The sequence below is a fragment of the Canis lupus genome, chromosome 37 (assembly GCF_011100685.1).
Source record: "Canis lupus familiaris isolate Mischka breed German Shepherd chromosome 37, alternate assembly UU_Cfam_GSD_1.0, whole genome shotgun sequence".
Taxonomy (NCBI): domain Eukaryota; kingdom Metazoa; phylum Chordata; class Mammalia; order Carnivora; family Canidae; genus Canis; species Canis lupus.
In genome coordinates, this window is record NC_049258.1 from 18,095,129 (window position 1) to 18,115,250 (window position 20,122).

A 20,122-nucleotide genomic window follows, 5' to 3' on the forward strand; every position below is an offset into this window, starting at 1 on the left:
TCAATCAGTTTGTAGTTCAAGAGGAGGCCTCCCCCAGCCCACCACAGGAGATGAACTACATTTGTCAAATTATTGATCTTGGATAGCACCCTGGATTTGGTAATCACATGATTAGGCTTTTTTTTTTTTTTTTGGTTATTAAACTGGTGTTTGATCTGGTGTGTGTCAGTGTCATTACACCTTACAATAAAATAGGGACTATAAGGGTTGTTCCTTAACTACATTGGAATGATGTGTGACGTGATCAAACAACAGTAATAAGATTTATTGCAGAGAGAAAAGTAACTCCACTAAAACGTTCTTTTGCTAACGCACACAGAATCAATATGTAAATACGTCTAGATAATAATCCTAAAAAAAAAAAAAAAAAAATCCAAGATTACCGAGTGATGCAGTCTTCTGCTTGCTTCTCATTGTTCATCTTGTGATACACGACAGCACCTATGGCCAGGGGGCCTGCATCCCCGCAGAGGAAGGTGATGGAACGCTTAGTCAAACTGTTCAGACTTTGCTTTACATAGCCATGCGCCATCTGTAGGTAAGCAGGGTCCCCAAACACGTCATAGAGATGTAAGTAGAGCAGAGCGATACCTGAGAAGCAATAAGAAAATAATGTAAAGATGAGGAATGGCCTGTTGGCTGTATTATTTTGGTTTGTTGCCAACAGACAGACATTTCACCAAAAAGCAGCTGGATTGTTGACAAGCCATAACACATATGTAAATTATCCAAAAGTTCGGATGCCCTTAGTTCTAGACTCAGCTGCATTACCAAGCAGCTCTAAGAATCAGACACAGGCACTTGTTCTGTTTCTTCATCATGGCAACTGTAAATAACAGGCACTCTAAGACCCTCAAAGAATGCTAACTGAAGTTTATTATTAATCCTTGTCTCACTCAGACTGTGTGTTAATGTGTTATTCTTGATGATTAAATGACAGGTTATTGAAACTCCGGTTCTAAATAGTCACCTGTTTAACAAATAATCATTTACTTAATCAATAAACAAGTAACATTTGTTCTTGTGAGCTAAAGAAATTCAAAGACTAGGGAGTGAAAAACTCAATTTCTCTTTATATAGAAGATAGTTTTTTTGAGTGAGAAGGTAGGTAGAGTAACCAAATTCCCTACTCCAGTATCATTCCAGGCAGGGATTATAAGAAAACTATTAAGTTATGTGAGATCTGAGAAAATAAAGTCAATTCCTCCTTAATTTTGTTTTCTCTGTGAAGGACTCAGCCACTTTAGGAATTATACTGTAAAAACTGCCAATGACTTTTGCTTTGGGCTGTACTCGATTTGCTTCTTACCCTGCTCTTGAAGCCTGCTACATATATAAAATTGAGGCATTGTCTGAATGTCCTTATTCCAAATGCTTGTCACAGTAGATAGAGCTTCTGTCTGAAGCTGACTGATCTCAGGGCAGACTCAAAGATGTGGAGTAGGGGACCTGCCTGCCTGCAGCATTTCTAGAAAGTCATCTCTCCCCTTAAAGTACATTTTCCAACTCATTTACCATTTTTAGAAGATATAGAGCCTCTGTTTAAATCTAAATTAATAGAGCCCATCTCTTCATGGATTTCAGTGTAGTAAAATGCAGTCTGCAAAATTACTTTTCACTGTACTGAGGACAATTTTAAATTTAGATAGTTTTCTCATTTTGCATGGGTAATCTCCAAAGCTTTGTGCTACAGACAATTCAATTTCACATGTATATTAAGGCCAAATTTTCATTTCCTGCCAAAGTTAATAACCTTGTCTGCTCTTTTAAAGTGGCTTGGTGTTAGTAATTCCACAAGCTGATGATCAGACATACCAATGCTGAAGGTCTGTAGACATAAGTGTACAAAACCACATATGTAAGGCGAAAAAAAAAATCTCCTTTTCACAAATGATCAGTGTCAAGAGCTTCTTCTACAATTAGGTTCTTAAATGGCTTCATCTCCATCCACACTAGGCATCTGCGGGCAATCCGTTTAAATTGTTACCCTTTCATTTTGGCCTCCTATTCCCCTTGCTGCCTGAACTCCCCTAATTAAGTTCTGTAAGCACCACAGCCAGATAATGACATGACTGAAGTCTGAGAAAATACAAAGTGATTAAATACAAGCCCAATGATTGTTTTCCTTTTCAGACCTTTGTCTCTCATTATAAACAATTCCTCTTGGCCTAAATCTTTAACAAACAAAACCCACTGAAGTTTGCAACTGTAAGGTCGGATGCATTTCTCAGACAAACAGGTAGTCATTTCTCCAGTCCACAATATTTCATTCATTTGAAAACCTTTTTCGTTTTCATCAGCAGAGGATGATCCTTCTGGCTTCTGGGATTCTACAACCTCAGGTTCTGTTTCTCTCCTTTCTCTCATACTGGGCCTCCGTGTCCATATATTTTGATTAAGCAATCTGCTGCACCTTGCAGTTTGCAGCAACCCCCCCCCCCTTTAACAAAAACACCCATGAATGAAACGGTTTAAAGTAAGGAGTGCTGCTGCCAATTCGAGAAAGTTTCCTGGACAAGCCTACTAGAAAACAATCTAGGTCTAGGGTATAAGACAAAATGTAGAAGTCGAAGACATGTAATGCCCCAATATTCTGTACCCCAGATGCCCTTATCTAATAGACAAATGGAGGAACTGTGTATAGCTAAATGTCTTGAACTTGATCCTTATGATCTTCCAACAATATTCACACACATGACATCACCTTAGCATAAATACCAAATGCTGAGAGGTAACTAGCAAGGTGGGAAATAAAGACACAGCCTTTAGGGCCCGGCAGAGAAAACTCACCCAGTCCCCTTACATATACAGTTATGCTTGTATCCATTCATAAACTATTCCCCAAGTAGGATTCCATTCTCCAAAGGACACTGAACATCATGAGAAAGAACACCGTAACTGACTACTAGGATAACAACCATCAAAACTGCTCATGAGACTCAACACAGGATGATATATAGAATTTAATCTTTTTAATGTTTCCTTTTTCTTTTTGTCACAGGATATGTTATTTAATCAGAGTGTCTGGAGCTTAAATTTGAATAGTGGATAAAATTTCCTTCTATATTATTTGCAAAAGGTAGAATAAAGGAGATTTGCTTCCTTCTTCTCTTTCACCTTTTCTTCCAGAACAGAAAAGACTGAAGTGAGATTTAAATTTTGATTGCGGGGATCCCTGGGTGGTGCAGCGGTTTGGCGCCTGCCTTTGGCCCAGGGCGCGATCCTGGAGACCCGGGATCGAATCCCACGTCGGGCTCCCGGTGCATGGAGCCTGCTTCTCCCTCTGCCTATGTCTCTGCCTCTCTCTCTCTCTGTGTGACTATCATAAATGAATAAAAATAAAATCTTAAAAAAATAAAAAATAAAAAAAATAAATTTTGATTGCTTTTAATTGTAAAAATATGCTCCAAATCATTTTAGATTTTAGATTTTATTAAAAGAAAAAAAGAAACCCACTCCCCTCCCTTTTAAATCTGGAGGGATTTTGACATTTTCATTGACATAAAATTGATGTTAAATATTCTGTTTCTTAGATGGTCCACTCTACGATAACTATTGTTATTAAGCTATGAAAACTAATGCTTTTTTGGTCTGAATTTTATGGTCTTTTTAGATTTAGTCATATATATGACTTAAATTTATTGACATATTCTAAATGGGAAAATATTCCACATGAAGAGAGATACAATGAGAAAGAATAAAGCAAAATCTAATCCATTATTTGCCCATTAATACCAAACTTATTAAAGATGACCAATAAGCATTTGGGGTAACTAATTCTGTTAGGTAATGAGTCCTCTCCTTCAGGAATTGGAGGTTATTCCCACTCTGTTGGTCATACTTCATTTCCTAAAGGGTACAGGAAAGTTGTAATAGGGATGCCACTTCTATTTTACATGAAATCCAGACAAATTTAATATCAGAAAAAAACCAATCAAGTACCTTTTAGAATTAGGCATGTGAAATCAGTAAGCGTTTTAGAAATGCCATGTTCATTCTTTATTCACAGCTCTGGAGACTGGCTTAGTGGAGAAAGAATTGACAGAGGTGGACAGAGTATCCCCTCCATCTCTGGGGAAAAAACAATACAACCAAGGAGAAGGAAGTATGTATGGAACGTGGACCAAAAGGGGAAGGCTGAGAATGAGCCAGTGCATAGTACTCCCAGCAAGTGGAAATACCTAAAAAGTTCATGTGGATGGGAAGGCTAGGGGATGACACGGTTAATAGAGATAGACTCCTTGGGGGTTCAAATTATCAAAAAATCAGACACAGGTTTGATGCTAATCTATGGATGGTTTATATAAAGGAGTTATAAACCTTTTATATACCTTATAAACCTTTTATATTATATTATTATTTTATATTATATTATATATAACTATATATTATATAGTTATAAACCTTTTATATAAAGGAGTTATAAACCTTCTAAAACCATTTTTTTTTTTAAAGTAGGCTCCACACCCAAGCATGGAGCCCAATGTGGGACTTGAACACACAACCCTGAGACTGAGACCTGAACAGAAATCAAGAGTTGAACGCTTAACCAACTGAGCCACCCAGGCGTCCCAAAAAGGATTTTTCAAAGATAACCCTATGGGTCAATCCAGATGCGACTGAATATGCAGGACTTTATTAGGGAATTGGATCCTAGTCATGTACCACATGAAGAGTGCTACAGGGCATCACACCAGCTATTACATGCTTTGGCTTGGAAGCCATACATGCCACTTCCAACTGCAGCCCCTGGACTAGAAGAGGTCACCTCACCTAATTACATTGAAGTTGAAAGGTTTAACCCTCCTGGGAGTCCAGAAAGAGGGGGACACCAGATATAGGTGAGCACGAGACATATCTAACACAGGGCCTGGCAGTGGGGAAGAGGCAGAGACAATGAGCCAAATCTTTTACAGTTCAGGTTTGAGATGTTCATCAGACATCCAAGTGGAGAAGTCAAGTAGGCAGTTGGATGTGTCTTTTCTTAGGGAAGAGAGTCTGGACAAATGTCCTTAAAAGGTGTGGGGAATCACTGACTACTGGAACAGTCAGTGATTCTCTGATGCACTTCAGGAGCAAGTGGGCTAGAAGATTCATCAATCCAGTGTAGGTAGGGGTTGTTTTTAATAAAAACAAAAGCAAAGTACCCTTCTTTTTGGTCTGAGGCTAGAAGAAACCCAGACATATATTACTTTGCTCTTACAACTCCTAGAGCTTGTTTGGTTGCTTACAACTGTGGTGTCCGATATGAGAGCTTATAACCATAAGTGTCTAGAAAGTTAATTAAAAGTAACCAAAATTTAAAATTCAATTTCTCAGTCACACTAGCCATATTTCAAATGCTCAATAGCTACATGTGGCTAGTGGCTGCTGTAATGGACAACAAAATAACATTCCTATCACTGCAGAACATTCTAAGGACAGCACTGCTCTGAACACCAAAGATAGATGTCACTGTGCATAAGAAGTTCAGGAAGTCTGGCACTGCCCTCATATCCTAGAAATCAGTTTTTGGAATGTTGACAACTAACTTACTTGAAAGAAAAAAAAAAATAATGACATAAGGACCGAAGAAAACTTTGCTGTAATAGGAATCTGTCCTGGTTCTTAGTATGGAAGCTCTGAACTAGATTTTTCTACTGTTTCCTTCTGTAGCTATTACTCTGGGAAGGGAGGGTAAACTGCTTAGGGATACTTCTAAATCTGCAATTTCCTTACTCAGCTACTTATTCCCAGTAGTACTATAAATATAGCCAGCTGTTGAGAAGTAATTAATACTAAGCCTTCAAATTTCTGAGGGATCATTAGTCCTATTCATCTTGACCAATCAAGACCTTCGTGTGTCTCAAATGTATGTGGACATGATAAAAATCTCCACAGATGTATGAACTCTCAAAAACACTTGTCTATAATCCTGCATTTTAGAGATTACCTCTTAACATTATTCATTTATTTTATAACCAGTCTGCACTAATGTGAGAACCTCTGGCATGGTACTTCCTCTCTGTAAGGTATATCCTTGTAAGTGAGGTCTTTTAAAGATTCTCTTCATGTACTCTGGTAGGAAAAGTCATGCTTAGATTCAAATACTGCTGGAGTCACTAGAGGTACCAGCTAGCACCCAAAGAACAGGTGTCAATAGTTTTGAGTGTTACTGAAACAGAAACTCCCTAGAAGGGTGATGGGTTAATCTGAGTTTCAAATAAACTGTTCCCTAATCAAAACTTTGAAAGCTCATAAATTACCATGGTATTTTCCCTTTCAGGTTTATGAAAATGTGACAGTTTTCTCTCATTAACTCCATATAGGGTATGATCACCTGTCTTTCTACATCAGGTTGGTACTTTCTGATACTGTTTTGAACTGTTTCTCAGTTTTGTGAAGGTGTCTAAGTGCATTTTTATTTTTTCAACAGAATTACAGTTGTCTAGGGTTGCCTGCGTGGTTCAGACCACTAAGCATCTGACCCTTGATTTCGGCTCAGGTATGGGGTAGTGAGATCAAGCCCTGCATCAGGCTTTGTGCTCAGCGGGGAGTCTGTTTGGAATTCTCTTTCTTTCCCTCTGTCCCTCCCCATCTCTTTCTCCCTTCCTCCCTTATAAAAAAAAAAAAAAAAAATTATGGTTGTCTTGAGGGCAGGATTTCCATTCCCAGTCACTGTCATTACTGTGTACAGTGCTCTCCACAGAGCTTGTATATCAACACTGCCTCGACCTGGTATATCTGCTCAACTGTCAGCTTAAAGTCAAGTGTCACAAGCTGCTGTCCACTGAGAGCTGCTCTTCTCCAAATACTTGAGTACAAGTAATAGGGCAAAACCAGTTGTGACTGTGTACCATTAACCAAACAGTATTATCCCAAACAAAGTAGTAAAGAAATGGGGGCAAAGATGTGCACTCAGAAGATGTGCTTTTTCTTTTTGTATTTCTAGAGCTGATTGTCTAATTGGAAAATTCGATTTTTAAAAAAGGAGACCTCATACTTTCCTCTTCCTTCCCTCAGTGCCCTGCCTCCTATCAAAATAGGAAGTGTCCCTAGTCTTTTATTCAGGCTGCCATTAACAGGTGATCAATCTTTCAACAGAGTAGTCATTAAAAGTGCAGGCTCAGGAATCAATGTCTGGGATTGAAGCTGCCAGCTACTCGCTGTATTTTACCTCATTTACTAAACCTGTCTATGCCTAAGCATGTTTATCTATAAAATGGAAATAACCATTGTTACTGTGATTCATGCTGAACATTGCAAGTCCTTAGCACATAGTAACTACTCAATAAATGCCCAACCCCATTAGACTGCGAGCTCCAATGTGTTGAATCAGTCACTTTGTCTCATCTCTGATGCCTGATTGAAAAGGACAGAAAGTACAGAGGGAAGCAAACTCTTCTTCCCATGTTCCTGCCTCTCTCCACCCTTACTGGCTCCTCGGACTAGAAAAATGTTTCTTGTACTTGTGCCATCTGGCCCCTCTCTTGAGCTTTCTGGGAGTCGTATCTGTCTCCAGGCATTCCCTCTTCTCTTTCCTTTTTCTCATATAGTAATCCATATTTGGACTATCCAGATGCTTGGTTTGAGTTTAAGGAGGTAAATTCAAGTCAGGCAGCAAAAAAAGACACCCCCTTTATATCCAGGGCTAAACAATAGGCTCTCTCTCCAGCTTTACACAGTATAGAGCAGATATTATGAGCTCTAATTTCTTAGTTCATTTCTCAATTGGACCAGAAGCCAAGGGAAAGAGATGTGATCGACTCTTCTGCATCCTAAGAGATATGAAATAAGTTGAATTCCACTCTTTCCCCATTCCTAGTTTGGTTTAAGTTATTGTTTTTAGTTTGTATAGGTGGTAGCTTGAATAGTAATGGCAGGACACTCTCCATTTGCTCATTCATTCATTCAATACATATTTATTAAGCACCAACCTTGGACCTGGCATTGGGTTAAATGCTTAAGTTACTGGAATAAAAATGACAAAACACTTCCCCAGTCTCCTCGCTGTTGTCTCTAAAAGGCAAGTTGCTTAGATAGGTCTTCTTTCTTTCCCTCCTGTCATTTCTTCTAATCTATCAACATATTTTTCCTGCTTTCGATGTTTCATCCAAGCACACTGGTAGCATTTAAATCCTATAGCTGTTTCAAGCCTATATCTCAGCCACTTAAGATAACCTATGTACAATGACATCAGCACTGCAGAAAATGCAGTCTGAAAGGAAGCAAGTGGCAATGACACTCTGGCAGTTCTCTATCTAGTTGTCACTGCAAAGGGCTGTAATTAATCCAGCAGAGATCCACACCCTTTATTCCTTCTGCTTGCCCAGACAGCTCTGGCTGGGAGGCATAGGTGCTTCTCATGAAGGTGAAGGACATCTGCGTAGATCTCACATTAGACACTGAAATGCTGGCTCTGACTGAAGAGCTATGTAATAAAAAGATCAAATTGCAAAGAAAAGATACCTGGCCAGAGAGATTCCTTTCAAATAAGTCTGGTATCAGCAGAAACTAAGCCCCAAATGCTAAAGCTGGAGCTCAAAGGCTATACATTTGGCAGATCAGAGGAACAGCATCTTGAAACACTTTAATGACTTGCATTTAGAGCGCAAGTTAATATTACTCCAGGGATTATGCTGCATATCCTCTTATTTAAAATGTTATCTAATACTTGAAAAGAGAAAATATATGCTGATCTTAGCCTCATTAACTTTGTGAGTTGGTTATAGAAGATTGGGTTATGTCTTTTAGAATTAAAGCCCCTAAGAGTCCTGTGTGTGTGTGTGTGTGTGTGTGTGTGTGTGTGTGTTTAAGCGCGAGCTGATCATCATTTCCCTTAGGAATCATCAGCGTTAAGAGTGGGAAAAAAATGAAATTAAATGAGGGTTGGCACTTTCTCTCATTCTCTCTTAAAGACACTGGTGAGATCAGCTATCCCTTGGGTTTACTTACCTCTTCTACTATGTTATCTGCAAGGGAAGCAATATTTTCTCCTAAACGCTTATTTCTAACACAAGAATATTTCATCTGCTCATTTAATTCTCTATAATAACAATTCCTCACTAGTGTTCCATAATTTCTACTTTATAAGGCACTTTAGAATCTCTTCCTCCCTGAAACCTACACCTATCTGGAACAAAACCCAGAGCAGCCCAAACATAGGTGCTGTTAGACCCTCTGGTGAGTCCCAACAGATTCCTGGACACCACTTTGGACCCCTTGACAGCTGGCCATGGGGTTCATCTTAAGGGCCCTGCATGCCTATTTGTCTCTACTGTCTGCTGCTGTGTGCATAGGCATAAAGAACACTTCTTGATGCAGCATATAAAGAACCGGAATGTTTGCCTTGCTTCCCAAGCTGGGAGTGCATTCTGTAAAGAATTCTTAGGTAAATCTACCAGGAAAGGATTATGGCTAAGAACAAACAATTCAGTGCTTATTGCTGGCATATTTTATACCATAATATAATGATGCGTTATACTTCAATGTACTAAATTTTATAAAGGACGACTCCAGTGAAAAGAACTATTTCAAGGGCAGCCCAAGTGGCCCAGCAGTTTAGCACCGCCTTCAGCCCAGGGTGTGATCCTGGAGACCCAGGATCGAGTCCCGCATCAGGCTTTCTGCATTGAGCCTGCTTCTCCCTCTGCCTGTGTCTCTGCCTCTCTTTCTCTGTGTCTCTCATGAATAAATAAAATCTTTAAAAAAATTAAAAAAAAAAAGAACTATTTCAAATATCACTCATTAACAGCTGTAAGAGCTACTGATTGTTTTCAGACTATGGGTGCTACTTCATATAAGAAGATCCTCAACGAGTCTTTTCAAATACAAGCAATTATGAGGAAATGCTTCTGTTTTGGCCCAGTTAATTTTCTATCCTGAAACCATATCCTAATTCAGGATTCGGAAGTACAGAAGCAACTTTGGTAGCAAAATGCTGGAGATAACATTGTTCTGGCTACAAATGCCCAAAAATCCTTCCAGGTTTACTTTATGTCCAGTCCCTAAACAACTTCTTCCTGGAGACTATTTAATAGTAAGGATTTCTGCCTGTCTAACTCATGTTTCCCTCCTTCTTTCCAAATTCCTTTCATGTTCTATCTACTCTAATTTTTTCCTAAAACACGTAAGACTGACTAGTCATTAGCCACTTCTAAAATGTTTGCACAGAATGAGTATCATCATGTTACCACTGCTCGAATTACTCCATCTTACAAATTATGTGTAGACCTTCTTCACTTACAAAATATGTGGAGTGAACCCGAATATAGAAGTGGAGAGTAAATACACAGACAAGGGCACACACTGTCATGGGGTAAAGACCAGGTTTCTAAAGCCAGACTCACTGCATGGAGTCCTCACTTTCTCACTGGCCATGTGACCTTGAATAGGTACTCAGCCTGGTTTTGCTTCAGTTTTCTCATCTGTGAAACAGGGATACATATAGTATCCATGCCATAGAGTGGTTCTGAGGTTTAGGTTAGTCATTCAATGCAAAGCACTCAGAATGGTGCCTGGCATATGACATTAGTTACTGGTATATGTGCACACACACACTCTGGCTCCTGTCATTCAAATGTCGATCCTAACAATATTTTATTAATAGCAATCACTTTTAATCTTTACTTTTGTCCTTTAACAGTAAAATGATCATGAAACTGCATATTGGGGCAGCCCCAGTGGCGCAGCGGTTTGGCGCCACCTGCAGCCTGGGGTGTGATCCTGGCGACCTGGGATCGAGTCCCACATTGGACTCCCTGCATGGAGCCTACTTCTCCCTCTCCCTCTGTCTCTGCCTCTCTATGAATAAAATAAATAAAATCTTAAAAAAAAAAAGGAAATAAAAAGAAACTGCATATTGATGATCCTCATTCTCTTGGGAACTAAAATTTACTGAATATATTATTAAATTACTGAATTCTTGTTTCTGAACATCAGTAATAATTTTTTTAACTCTCAATTACTGTCCGCAAAATTGATTATTCACAATACTTCATTCCTGGATAAGCATGAGACCCCAGAGCAATATATTGCCATAACTGCCTCATTGGCCAATATGAGACAGCTGCAAGGTTTGAAAATTTCTCCCTTCTTTTCTTTCGAAGGGTCAAGGCATTTTCTCTCTCTGTTATGAGTAAAAAAAGGTAAAAGTCAGGAATACAGGTTATAAAACTGCACTGTGGCAACCCATAGGAAGTAAATATGTAGGCGTTAGTGAAAATGATGTCTGAATCCTATTAAAAGCCTATGTTAACTGTTCTCGCCACTGTGTTATATCCTCTGCTCCCATTTTACAATAAAACCAAGATAATTTCAGTTGTCAAATAGTTTGTAAAGTGAATGTACTTTCTACAGCAATGATTCGCTTCTTCTTTTTATTTAAACCTATACATATCACTCTTACCAATAAAGCATTATGCACACAGTGTTTTCTAAAACATCTAACATAGAGGTACAGAAATTCTACTAAGTACCTTGTCACTGTTAGTTTCAACTTTTTCCTAAAAAAGACATAAAATGGGAAAAAAATGATGGAAGTCCAATTTTTCTGTTTTAAGTACATACGGAATATTAAAAACACACAGTAGTTCATCTCTTCACTAAAACTCTTTCACTTTCAAGATCAAGTGAGCAACTGAGGCAAATACAGTCATAGCATGAATGTGGTATTATGAAGCTGGGCAGCCTAGCTCTGTTGCTTTTTTTTACTGTCATGAAGCAGAAACACAATCACATGATTATGGGTTTACTATGGATTGATGCATGGTACAAACAAATTAAGGACTTTATAACCTGTGACAAGCAAACAAGAGTTTGAGGGGAAGTGGAAAGGAGAGGCAGAGAACTGTTTAGTCAAGCTGAGAAAATGTGAACATTTCATAGTATTAAAGTTTAGAACCAGTTGTAGTCCCTTTCTTGATATAAGTTACACTTAACTCTAGGAAAATTATTATGATTTGGCATTCCTACAATACGTCCTTCCGATGGCAGGCTTTATGAACGACTAATACTTATTAAAAAGAAAAAAATTAAAATGAGTAAATTTTGAAAAATTTGTATCTTGAAACGAATTCCATATGTTAAGTCTCCCTAGAAACACAGAACGGGCAAAATATTGCTTAAGAAATTTCAAAATATAGACAAAAACTCCTCCCAAATGGACAGACATTAGAGATCTTTTTGCAGATGGAAAAAATGAAGGCTCATTGTCTAAAGGAGAATAAGAAAAAGGATCTTTCTTCTTCTCATACAGGACTTATGGCAGAGATTGCTAGGTCTTATCCCCACATGCACTTAACTCCAGCTAACAGACTACATTTACTATTCCTCCTTGCTAAGTGTGACCATGTGACTATGTTCCAGCCAATGAGAAGCAAGCAAAATTGAAATGTTGAATGGGGCTTCCAAGAAGTCTTTTAAAAGGGGAAGAATGCATTCTTTTTTCCCCACCGCTTTTTCCTTTCTGCAGCCTGAGAAGTTGATGTAATCCGTGAATCTTCAGCAGCAATCTGGCCAAGAGGTAGGAGCCAGTGGCTGAGGGATAATGAGGTAGAAAGAAAAGAATCTGGGTTCTTATTGACATCCTGAGGCCTCTATATCAACTTTGGACTGCACTGGCCTTTTTTTACATAAGAGAAAAAATAAACTTTTATTTAAGTCACTTTATTTATTTATTTATATTTTTTAAATTTATTTAAGTCACTTTAATTTTGATTCTTTTGGGTATATGCAACAGAATCTAATCCTATTCTAAATCCTAATTCTTTCTGAATGAGCATTAACTATCAGATCATACTCCTATTGGGGAATGAAACTTAACAAAATAGGTGGTAATTTAAAGTTCTACTTAATAATAATCATGAAGTTTTCTCAAAGTACATAATGATAACTTTTAAAAGCTTTCATTGTAGACTGACAACAAATGCTCAATAAGTACCAATGCTCTAGAAGGTGATCAAGTTTTAAAGGTTTTCTAAAATAGCATTTCCCAAAGTAGTATGATTTTGGACATGTTAGCAACAAGAGCAAACAACAAATTAATATTTACAATTATATGACACTAAATTTGGTGACCAAAGTTAAATTTGGTGAACAAAATTAAAGAGAATCCTTATTTTCCAAAAGGTATCACTCTTTGGAAGACAATATGGGGAACACACGAAATAACATACAAATCTACACATCATTATGTAAACACTGCTTAGACACACAACAGCAAATATTTTTGTGTCAAAATGTTTATGAATGCATTTTTTGGTGATAAAATTGCAATAATAAAGAGCTCATACTTAGTAAGATACAATAATGGGAAGAGAAGGCATCGACATGATTTTATGTGTTGAATTAGCTTTAGTTTCTTATGCAATTCGGTTTCATGCTATCTAGATTGAACACTAGCAGGGAAGAAAAGCATTTTATTTACGGTAACATTGAAGGAGACAGTCCATTTTATGTGGGAATAATGGCTTTTTAACAGTGCTCAATTAAGAGACATTTAGGACCCCTGCCTCAAAAGCCATTAGCAAATTTATCTGGAAGATTTTATGCTATATCATAAAACGGCCTAAACTGCCTAGTATGCCAATTTGCCTAAGACTCTTGCCACATAAGCTGCTTTCAAGAGCCAGCAATAAGTATCATAAATACTTAAATATAAAAAGTTGAAGGACATTGGCATTCAAAGGAGATGACACTGTTAACTCATACTGCCAAAAATTTAAACACAATTGCATTTTGCTTTGGTGTGAAATTTTCCTATTTCCATTTCTATTTAACCTTTAGTTTTTCAAATAGCCCTGGCAGTAGAGGGCCTGATTGATGGTTTTTCTTAACATTGTCAACTATTAATTCAAAATCGAAGTCAAGCTCCATCGTGAGGCCCAGAAATCTGTGTGTTGGTGACAAGCACCAATGCCTTAAAGTCAAATTCAAATTCCTTAAGCTGAACACTTGTTCCTCCTTATCTCCTTTTCAGTGTAACTGGAACACACGGAGTCTCTCAACTGTGCATCCTTGAGATTACAAAGCTATCTTTCGGTCTGTCTACATTAGCGAACTAACTGAAGTTCTTCAACATTCCCTCTTTGGTTTGTCTCTCACCTCTTTGACACCTATCTACTATTTCTTCTCAAACTTTCTCCAGCCTCTCAATGACTAGAAAACAGTAAATGCAAACCAACCAGCAATGACTATTCAGAAGGATAATTCACAGAATCTCCGGTTTACTCTATGTTGATGTATGGATATGTATTAGGTGAGAACTTCCTTTTTTTTTTTTTTTTTTTTTTTTTTTTAAAGAGACATCTGGGTGTGTTTTATTTTCTGTGGATACATTCTCCTTACTTCTTTACTTCTGTTTCACACACTATATTCTGGGACTCTTCCCAACTCTTCCCACTGTAATTCCATCTCCAAATTATGTAATGCTAAACAGCAATTTTTCTTTCCACAAGCCGCCATCCAAATTTGTGGCAGGTATGAATTCCTTGCCCTAAATTCAGAGCACTGTTAAAAATCCAGATACCGAGGCCTCTAGCTAGGCTGAGAGCACAGCATTCTCCCAGAAGCAACAATTCATATACAGACGCAGGAAGCATTTAAGGGTGTCCCATTCAGTCAGCTCAAAAGGTAACGCTTTGGCTCTTGTCTACAATACTTATGCCAACTCAAGGTGAGCACTTCATACCTGCCCAGCCAGTGTAAACAGTGCTATCCCGAGGGTCTGCCGACTTTAGGCCCCTCTCCATTTGCTGAAGAAGCTCTCGAATCTTATTGTTTAAGCGTTGTGAGAACTCAGGAGTCAGCTGTAGATATTAAAGGGAAAACAAATATCAAAAAATATGGACCACTCAACTTGCTGGACTACAGGCTATCAAAAATAGGAGAGCACTTCCTTTCCACTTAAACCACTTCTTCTGCCTGGGGAAACTGGACAAATTAATAAAACCTAAAAGGGCTATGACATTTTCCTACTCAATGCAAGAAACGTTCTTTAACTTAAATGTTCTACATAAGATTTATAATTAAATACTAAAATAGACTGCTGATGAAAAGGTGGCATGCAGTAATTCCCATCTAATAGGGAGCATCTCTTATTTAAATCGATATTTTTTATTATAATAAAAGTCATCTTAATAAATTCAGCACAAATCAGAAGATGTTCGCTGTTTTCCAACCATTCAAGAGGCAGCAATGATAATTCCCTAAGGAAACACTCTCATTGCTTTAGTTATTTAAAAAAAATGAGGGTCAACGTTCCTAAAAATCCACTTGCAAAAAACGGATAAACAAATTTTAAAAATTGTACAAGTAGCAGAAGAAAGTCAAAATAAATTCATGGATATCAGGGGCCGTGGGCAGAGTGGAGAGAACATCAGACCTAGCATCAAGAAACCCAGGCCTGCACAGTGCCTAGCCGAGAAGTGAGGGGCTTCATCAATACTGTCCAATGAATGAGGCTGAGTGCTCTTAGCTCTCAGCACCTGCTATTAGCTGAGTGCTCTCACTCTACTCATAACTTCTTTATGCTTCAGTTACCTTTATAAAGTCAGGATAATAACACCTGCCCCACCAACGTCAAAAGGTACTCTGAGGATCAAATGAGATCATTTACATCCGGAGATGTAACTGTTAGTACTGTTACAATTTTAAGCAGTCCAGGGGTCTATAACAAGTAATAATTTGGATATGGATTAAAAAGCCTATGAAGGTTGGGGCTGTGGGGGTAGTGACATCCATACGGAGGCCCACCAACGCACTGTTATGCATCCTAAAGGCTACTGAAAAATATTTTGCAAGTTCTGTATACCCTGAATCATGAAGTGTCATAAAAAGTCACTTTAATGTATCCCTCAACAATTTTAGGAACCTGCTATAATTCCCAGACTTGGATTTTGCAAAGCAGTAAAATTTCAAAACAGTGTTGGGGAATATTACATGGGCACAAACATTTTATTTCACCCTGCAAACCTGATTATAAAAACTACTACCTGTTAACATAATCTCCTTTTTTAAAAAGGGTTAACATAATCTCATTTTTTAAAAAGGGCATCTTAAGCCTGAAAAAAGAAAGCAGGTTGTGTCAGAATTATTATAAAAGATATTAAATTTTACTTCTGAAGAGCATCTCTGATAAGGCAAATCAAACTATCAACCAAATCTGGACTGATTCTGAAACACCACAATGATCCCTTATTTCACACTCTGAAGAAGAAACCAGACTGTCTGACGGACACACTCCCATTATTTAATAATTTCTGCCAAGAGGTGAAGGTTTCAATAAGTCTTGAAAATACATTTAGGAAGATAAAACGTACTTCAATATTAATATAAAAGGTCTATGAATCTCAACTAGATAGAAGAGTATATCTACATGAGAACATGTCATCTTCTGTTCATAGATCATGGATAATTTATCATCTTGCCGGGCCTTACTCTGAGACCCAGAATGAGAACACCTCAGCCTCAGGAACAGAAGTTACTTTCTATTTGTCACATAATTGCATTTAATAAAGGTGACCTGCCTTAGAATACTGATTGCCTTTGGCAGACCACAAAATTATTCAAACTCTAGCAATAATTTGCAGAGTCTCCAAAAGCCCTTTTTTTTTTTTTTTTTATGATAGATGCCAGAAAACACTCCTTACTCAACGTCTGTGTTAACCAATTAAGGAGGACAGATCTCTAGGGTCTGAACCTTGATGTTCAACACTAAACAATTTTAGAACTGGTATGCTAGTTTCTTTCTGGAATTGGTCCCAAACCATGTGTTAGGTAATAAATTACTTTGTTATTTTTGGAACAGAGTCTAAATTCTTGAATATCTTTTTTTCTCCCTTGGAAATGGTTAAATTTGTAAAAGCATTTAATTTATAAACAGCCTGAATAGTGAGCTTATTTTATTGAAGGCGTCTGTCATTAGGATAAACCCTCAGGCATGCTCTCTTTGCCAAGTAAGCATGAAACAGCAGGTCTCCCTCCAACAAGACCGGACAAAATACTTCAGCTTTAGGGTCTACAGAGCTGGACAGAACACAGGGCCAAATGGCCAAAAGGAAGCCATATGACATCAAGATCATTCTAAGAAGCTTTGCTTAGGTGGTTCAAGTTTGGTCTTTTAAAAAAAAAAAAAAAAAAAAAAAAAAATCAGGGGCACCTGGGTGTCTCAGTCAGTTAAGCATCCAACTGTTTCGGCCCAGGTCATGATCTTCTGGTTGTGGGACTGAGCCCCAAGTCTGTGCTCAGTGTGGAGTCTGCTTCAGAGTCTCTCTCTCTCTCAAATAAATAAATAAATAAAATCTCTAAAAAAAAAAAAAAAATCAGACTGACTATAGATTCACACACACTTTGGCACCCTTCTATCCTACAACTCTTCTCCATCTCTTTCATCCTCCTACTTGCATTACTGATGTAAAATGAATCCATCGTGACAAATGTTTCAAGGGAAGAACCAAAAGAGCCACACATCAAGTTAACTTGGCAGGTAGGAGAGCTCTGAGGCCATTTAGGGCTCACGAGAAATGCTTTTCGTATGGCGAGTCTAGTAGATATAAACTGGTAGAACTAAAAAAAAATTAAATTGAAAAAATGTGTGTGCACTTCAAAGAGATCACTCTTCTGACCTAACACGCTCTAGAATTTCTCAGCTGGGTATTCTTAGAAAGAACTGCATCTCCTCTTGATTAGGTTCACTCAAAGAGGCATGAGAAAACACAGGCCTGGGGGATGTTACAATCAGCTTCTCTTTTGCTCAGTGCTTTACAAATAACATGATTAAAATAAAATAAATAAAATAAAATAATAAAATAAAATAATAAAATAAAAATAAATTAATTAAAAATTACAAAATTACAAAATAAAAATAAAATAAAAATAAATTAAAAATTACAAAATTACAAAATAAAATAAAAATTAAAATAAAAATAAAATAAAAAATTAAAGTAAAATATATAAAAAATAAAATAAATAAAATAAAAAATAAAATAAAGTAACAATAAAAAATTTAAATAAAAAATTAAGTTGAATTTAAAAATTTAAATAAAAAATAATAAAATAAATAAAAAATAAAATAAATAAAACAAAAAAATAAAAAAGTAAAATAAAATAAAATAACACTGTTACTCCCTCCCGCCCCCCCCCCAGCTGTGGGGATGTCCTGCAAAAAGTGGCAACACTAGGGCGATTTTCAGGCCTGTGTCCCCACATTGTAACTTAGCACTTTGAGCTTAACGCTGCCTTTACCGCGCATCCCAGCTTCTTGCTGTCCTCGTTTACCTGCCCAGGTTCCTACACACACCTAAGGCAGGAACAGGGGACATCCCACCGGGCCTGCTCTCCTCTCTTTCAACTGATCCAAAAAAAAAAAAAAAAAAAAAAAAAAAAAAAACCACAATTGCATAGAAAAAAAAAAAAGACACATTCGCCAATTTTTAGGATCTAAGTGCTCAATGACGGAGCCCCTGTCCACGAGGACTGTGCTCGAGTCGCAGAGCCGGCCCCGTGGCTGGCAGCGGCATCTCGCGATAACACGCGACCTAAGGGGGACGCTGCTCCCTTCCTCCTCTCCACGCTAGGCCCCGGGGGCAGGGATGCGGGCGCGGGTATCCCACACTCACCCGCCCGGCACAATCAAAGTAGCTTTCGGCCAGGGATTTGTTAAAATCGGCGTACGGATTCGGGAAGGCCCTTTGAGCCATGACGCCGGAGGCGAGCCTGCAGAGCGGAGGGAAGGAAGCGGCGGGGCAGAGCCCGGGGCCTCGGCGGAGCAGCGCGCGGGCGGGGAGGCTCGGACCCAGGGCCCACGGCGGCGCGGCTGCCGGGAAGCTGCACCTCCGCGAGCAGGCCGCCGGGGCCCAGCGCGCGCCGCGGAACAGGGACCCCGTGCGGCGGCCTCGGCTCTGCTCCCCGGACGCGGAGCAGCGAGCCGCCCGCACGCCCGGCCACGCCTCGGCCTCTCACGCAGCGGCCTCGGACGCCGGCAGCCGCCACGCTTTCACCGCCCACTTCCTGCCAGCCGGACCAATCAGGAGCGCCCACTCCCCGGAGCCCCGCCCCCTTCCCATGTACCGTTTGTTAAAGAGACAGTAGCGTGATGTCGAAAGGGTTGGCCCGGGTGCTTCCTCCCGGGGGGCGGGGGGCGGGGGCGGGGATGGGCATCCGTGCCAAGTATTCCCGTACCTTTCTTCTCTTTTAATTCTTTTTTTTTTTTTTTTTTTTTTTTTTAAAAAAGAAAAACTAATTCAAGTGCAGATGATTCATTAGAATTAGGAATTTATCTGGAGAGCAACAACAACAAAAAAGGCTGCTTTGGGGCCTGAACATACTCCTATTTCTACTGCTCGGACTGAATGAAATCCGGGAGGATGATGTGTCTGCAGAGACCTTCCAGACTTTGTCTTTTGCTTCCGGAAAAGCAAAAGGGAAGAAAATAAACAAAACACCATTGCCAGCATTAGCAGCTTGGAGGACAAAAAAAACAAAAACAAAAACAGGGTATATTGAAGAGCTGCGTCCTGGGTCCCTTGGAGACAGTGATGACAATTCGCCCTCCAGGGCCCCCGAGGCCGAGCTGTGAATGGCCAAGGGCAACCGAAACTTCAAGGAAAATGCATGAAAACACAAGACTCCAGAAGTCAGATCTGCTCCTTGGCCTCAGGTGGGCCCTGATGCTGTGTCTACCTGAATCCTTGGCTACCTGAACATGGACCTGCAGTGACCAAGTCCAACAGAGCAGGATATCCGCAACATTGAAGTTCAATGTTTAAGTCTCCAGTGTCTGAAAATCAGTCCTTTCCTTTACAATTAACTCCCACCGGGTACATATTAATCCCAGTCTGTGGCTGAGAGAATCCTGGAATGCAGTTAAAAAAAGAGTTACTGTCTCTACTCTTTTTCCTTCCTCTTGTTTCAGTGAAGGACTCGGGGCATCAAACATGGAATTCCCAGAGCGCTCGCTTGGTTAAGCATTTGCCTTTGGCTTAGGTCATGACCTCAGGGTCCTGGGATGGAGGCCCAGGTAGGCCTTCCTGCTCAGCCAGACCCGCTTCCCCACTCCTGCTATCTCTGTCACTATTTCTATCTCTCTCTCTCAAATAAATAAGTGAAATCTTAAAACAACAAAAACAACAACAAAAAAACCCAT

At 39.0% G+C, this 20,122-nt stretch overlaps 1 protein-coding gene and 1 long non-coding RNA gene across 2 annotated transcripts in view; one reads left to right on the plus strand and one right to left on the minus strand.

Annotated features, from left to right (window-relative positions):
- LANCL1 (LanC like 1) overlaps positions 1-18,925 on the minus strand; it is a 33,808-nt gene extending 14,883 nt beyond the window's left edge. Inside the window, exons 1-3 of the mRNA XM_038585640.1 lie at positions 18,597-18,925; positions 14,669-14,786; positions 384-591 (exon numbers count right to left, since the gene is read on the minus strand). Coding sequence (XP_038441568.1) covers positions 384-591; positions 14,669-14,786; positions 18,597-18,677 — 407 coding nt within the window. The 5' untranslated portion in view covers positions 18,678-18,925. The remainder of the gene's footprint in view (positions 1-383; positions 592-14,668; positions 14,787-18,596) is intronic.
- LOC119867951 lies at positions 4,461-7,975 on the plus strand. The gene is made up of 2 exons (XR_005385333.1): positions 4,461-4,841; positions 6,266-7,975. It is a non-coding gene; the product is annotated as an uncharacterized LOC119867951 (long non-coding RNA).
- Positions 18,926-20,122: the final 1,197 nt, after the last annotated feature.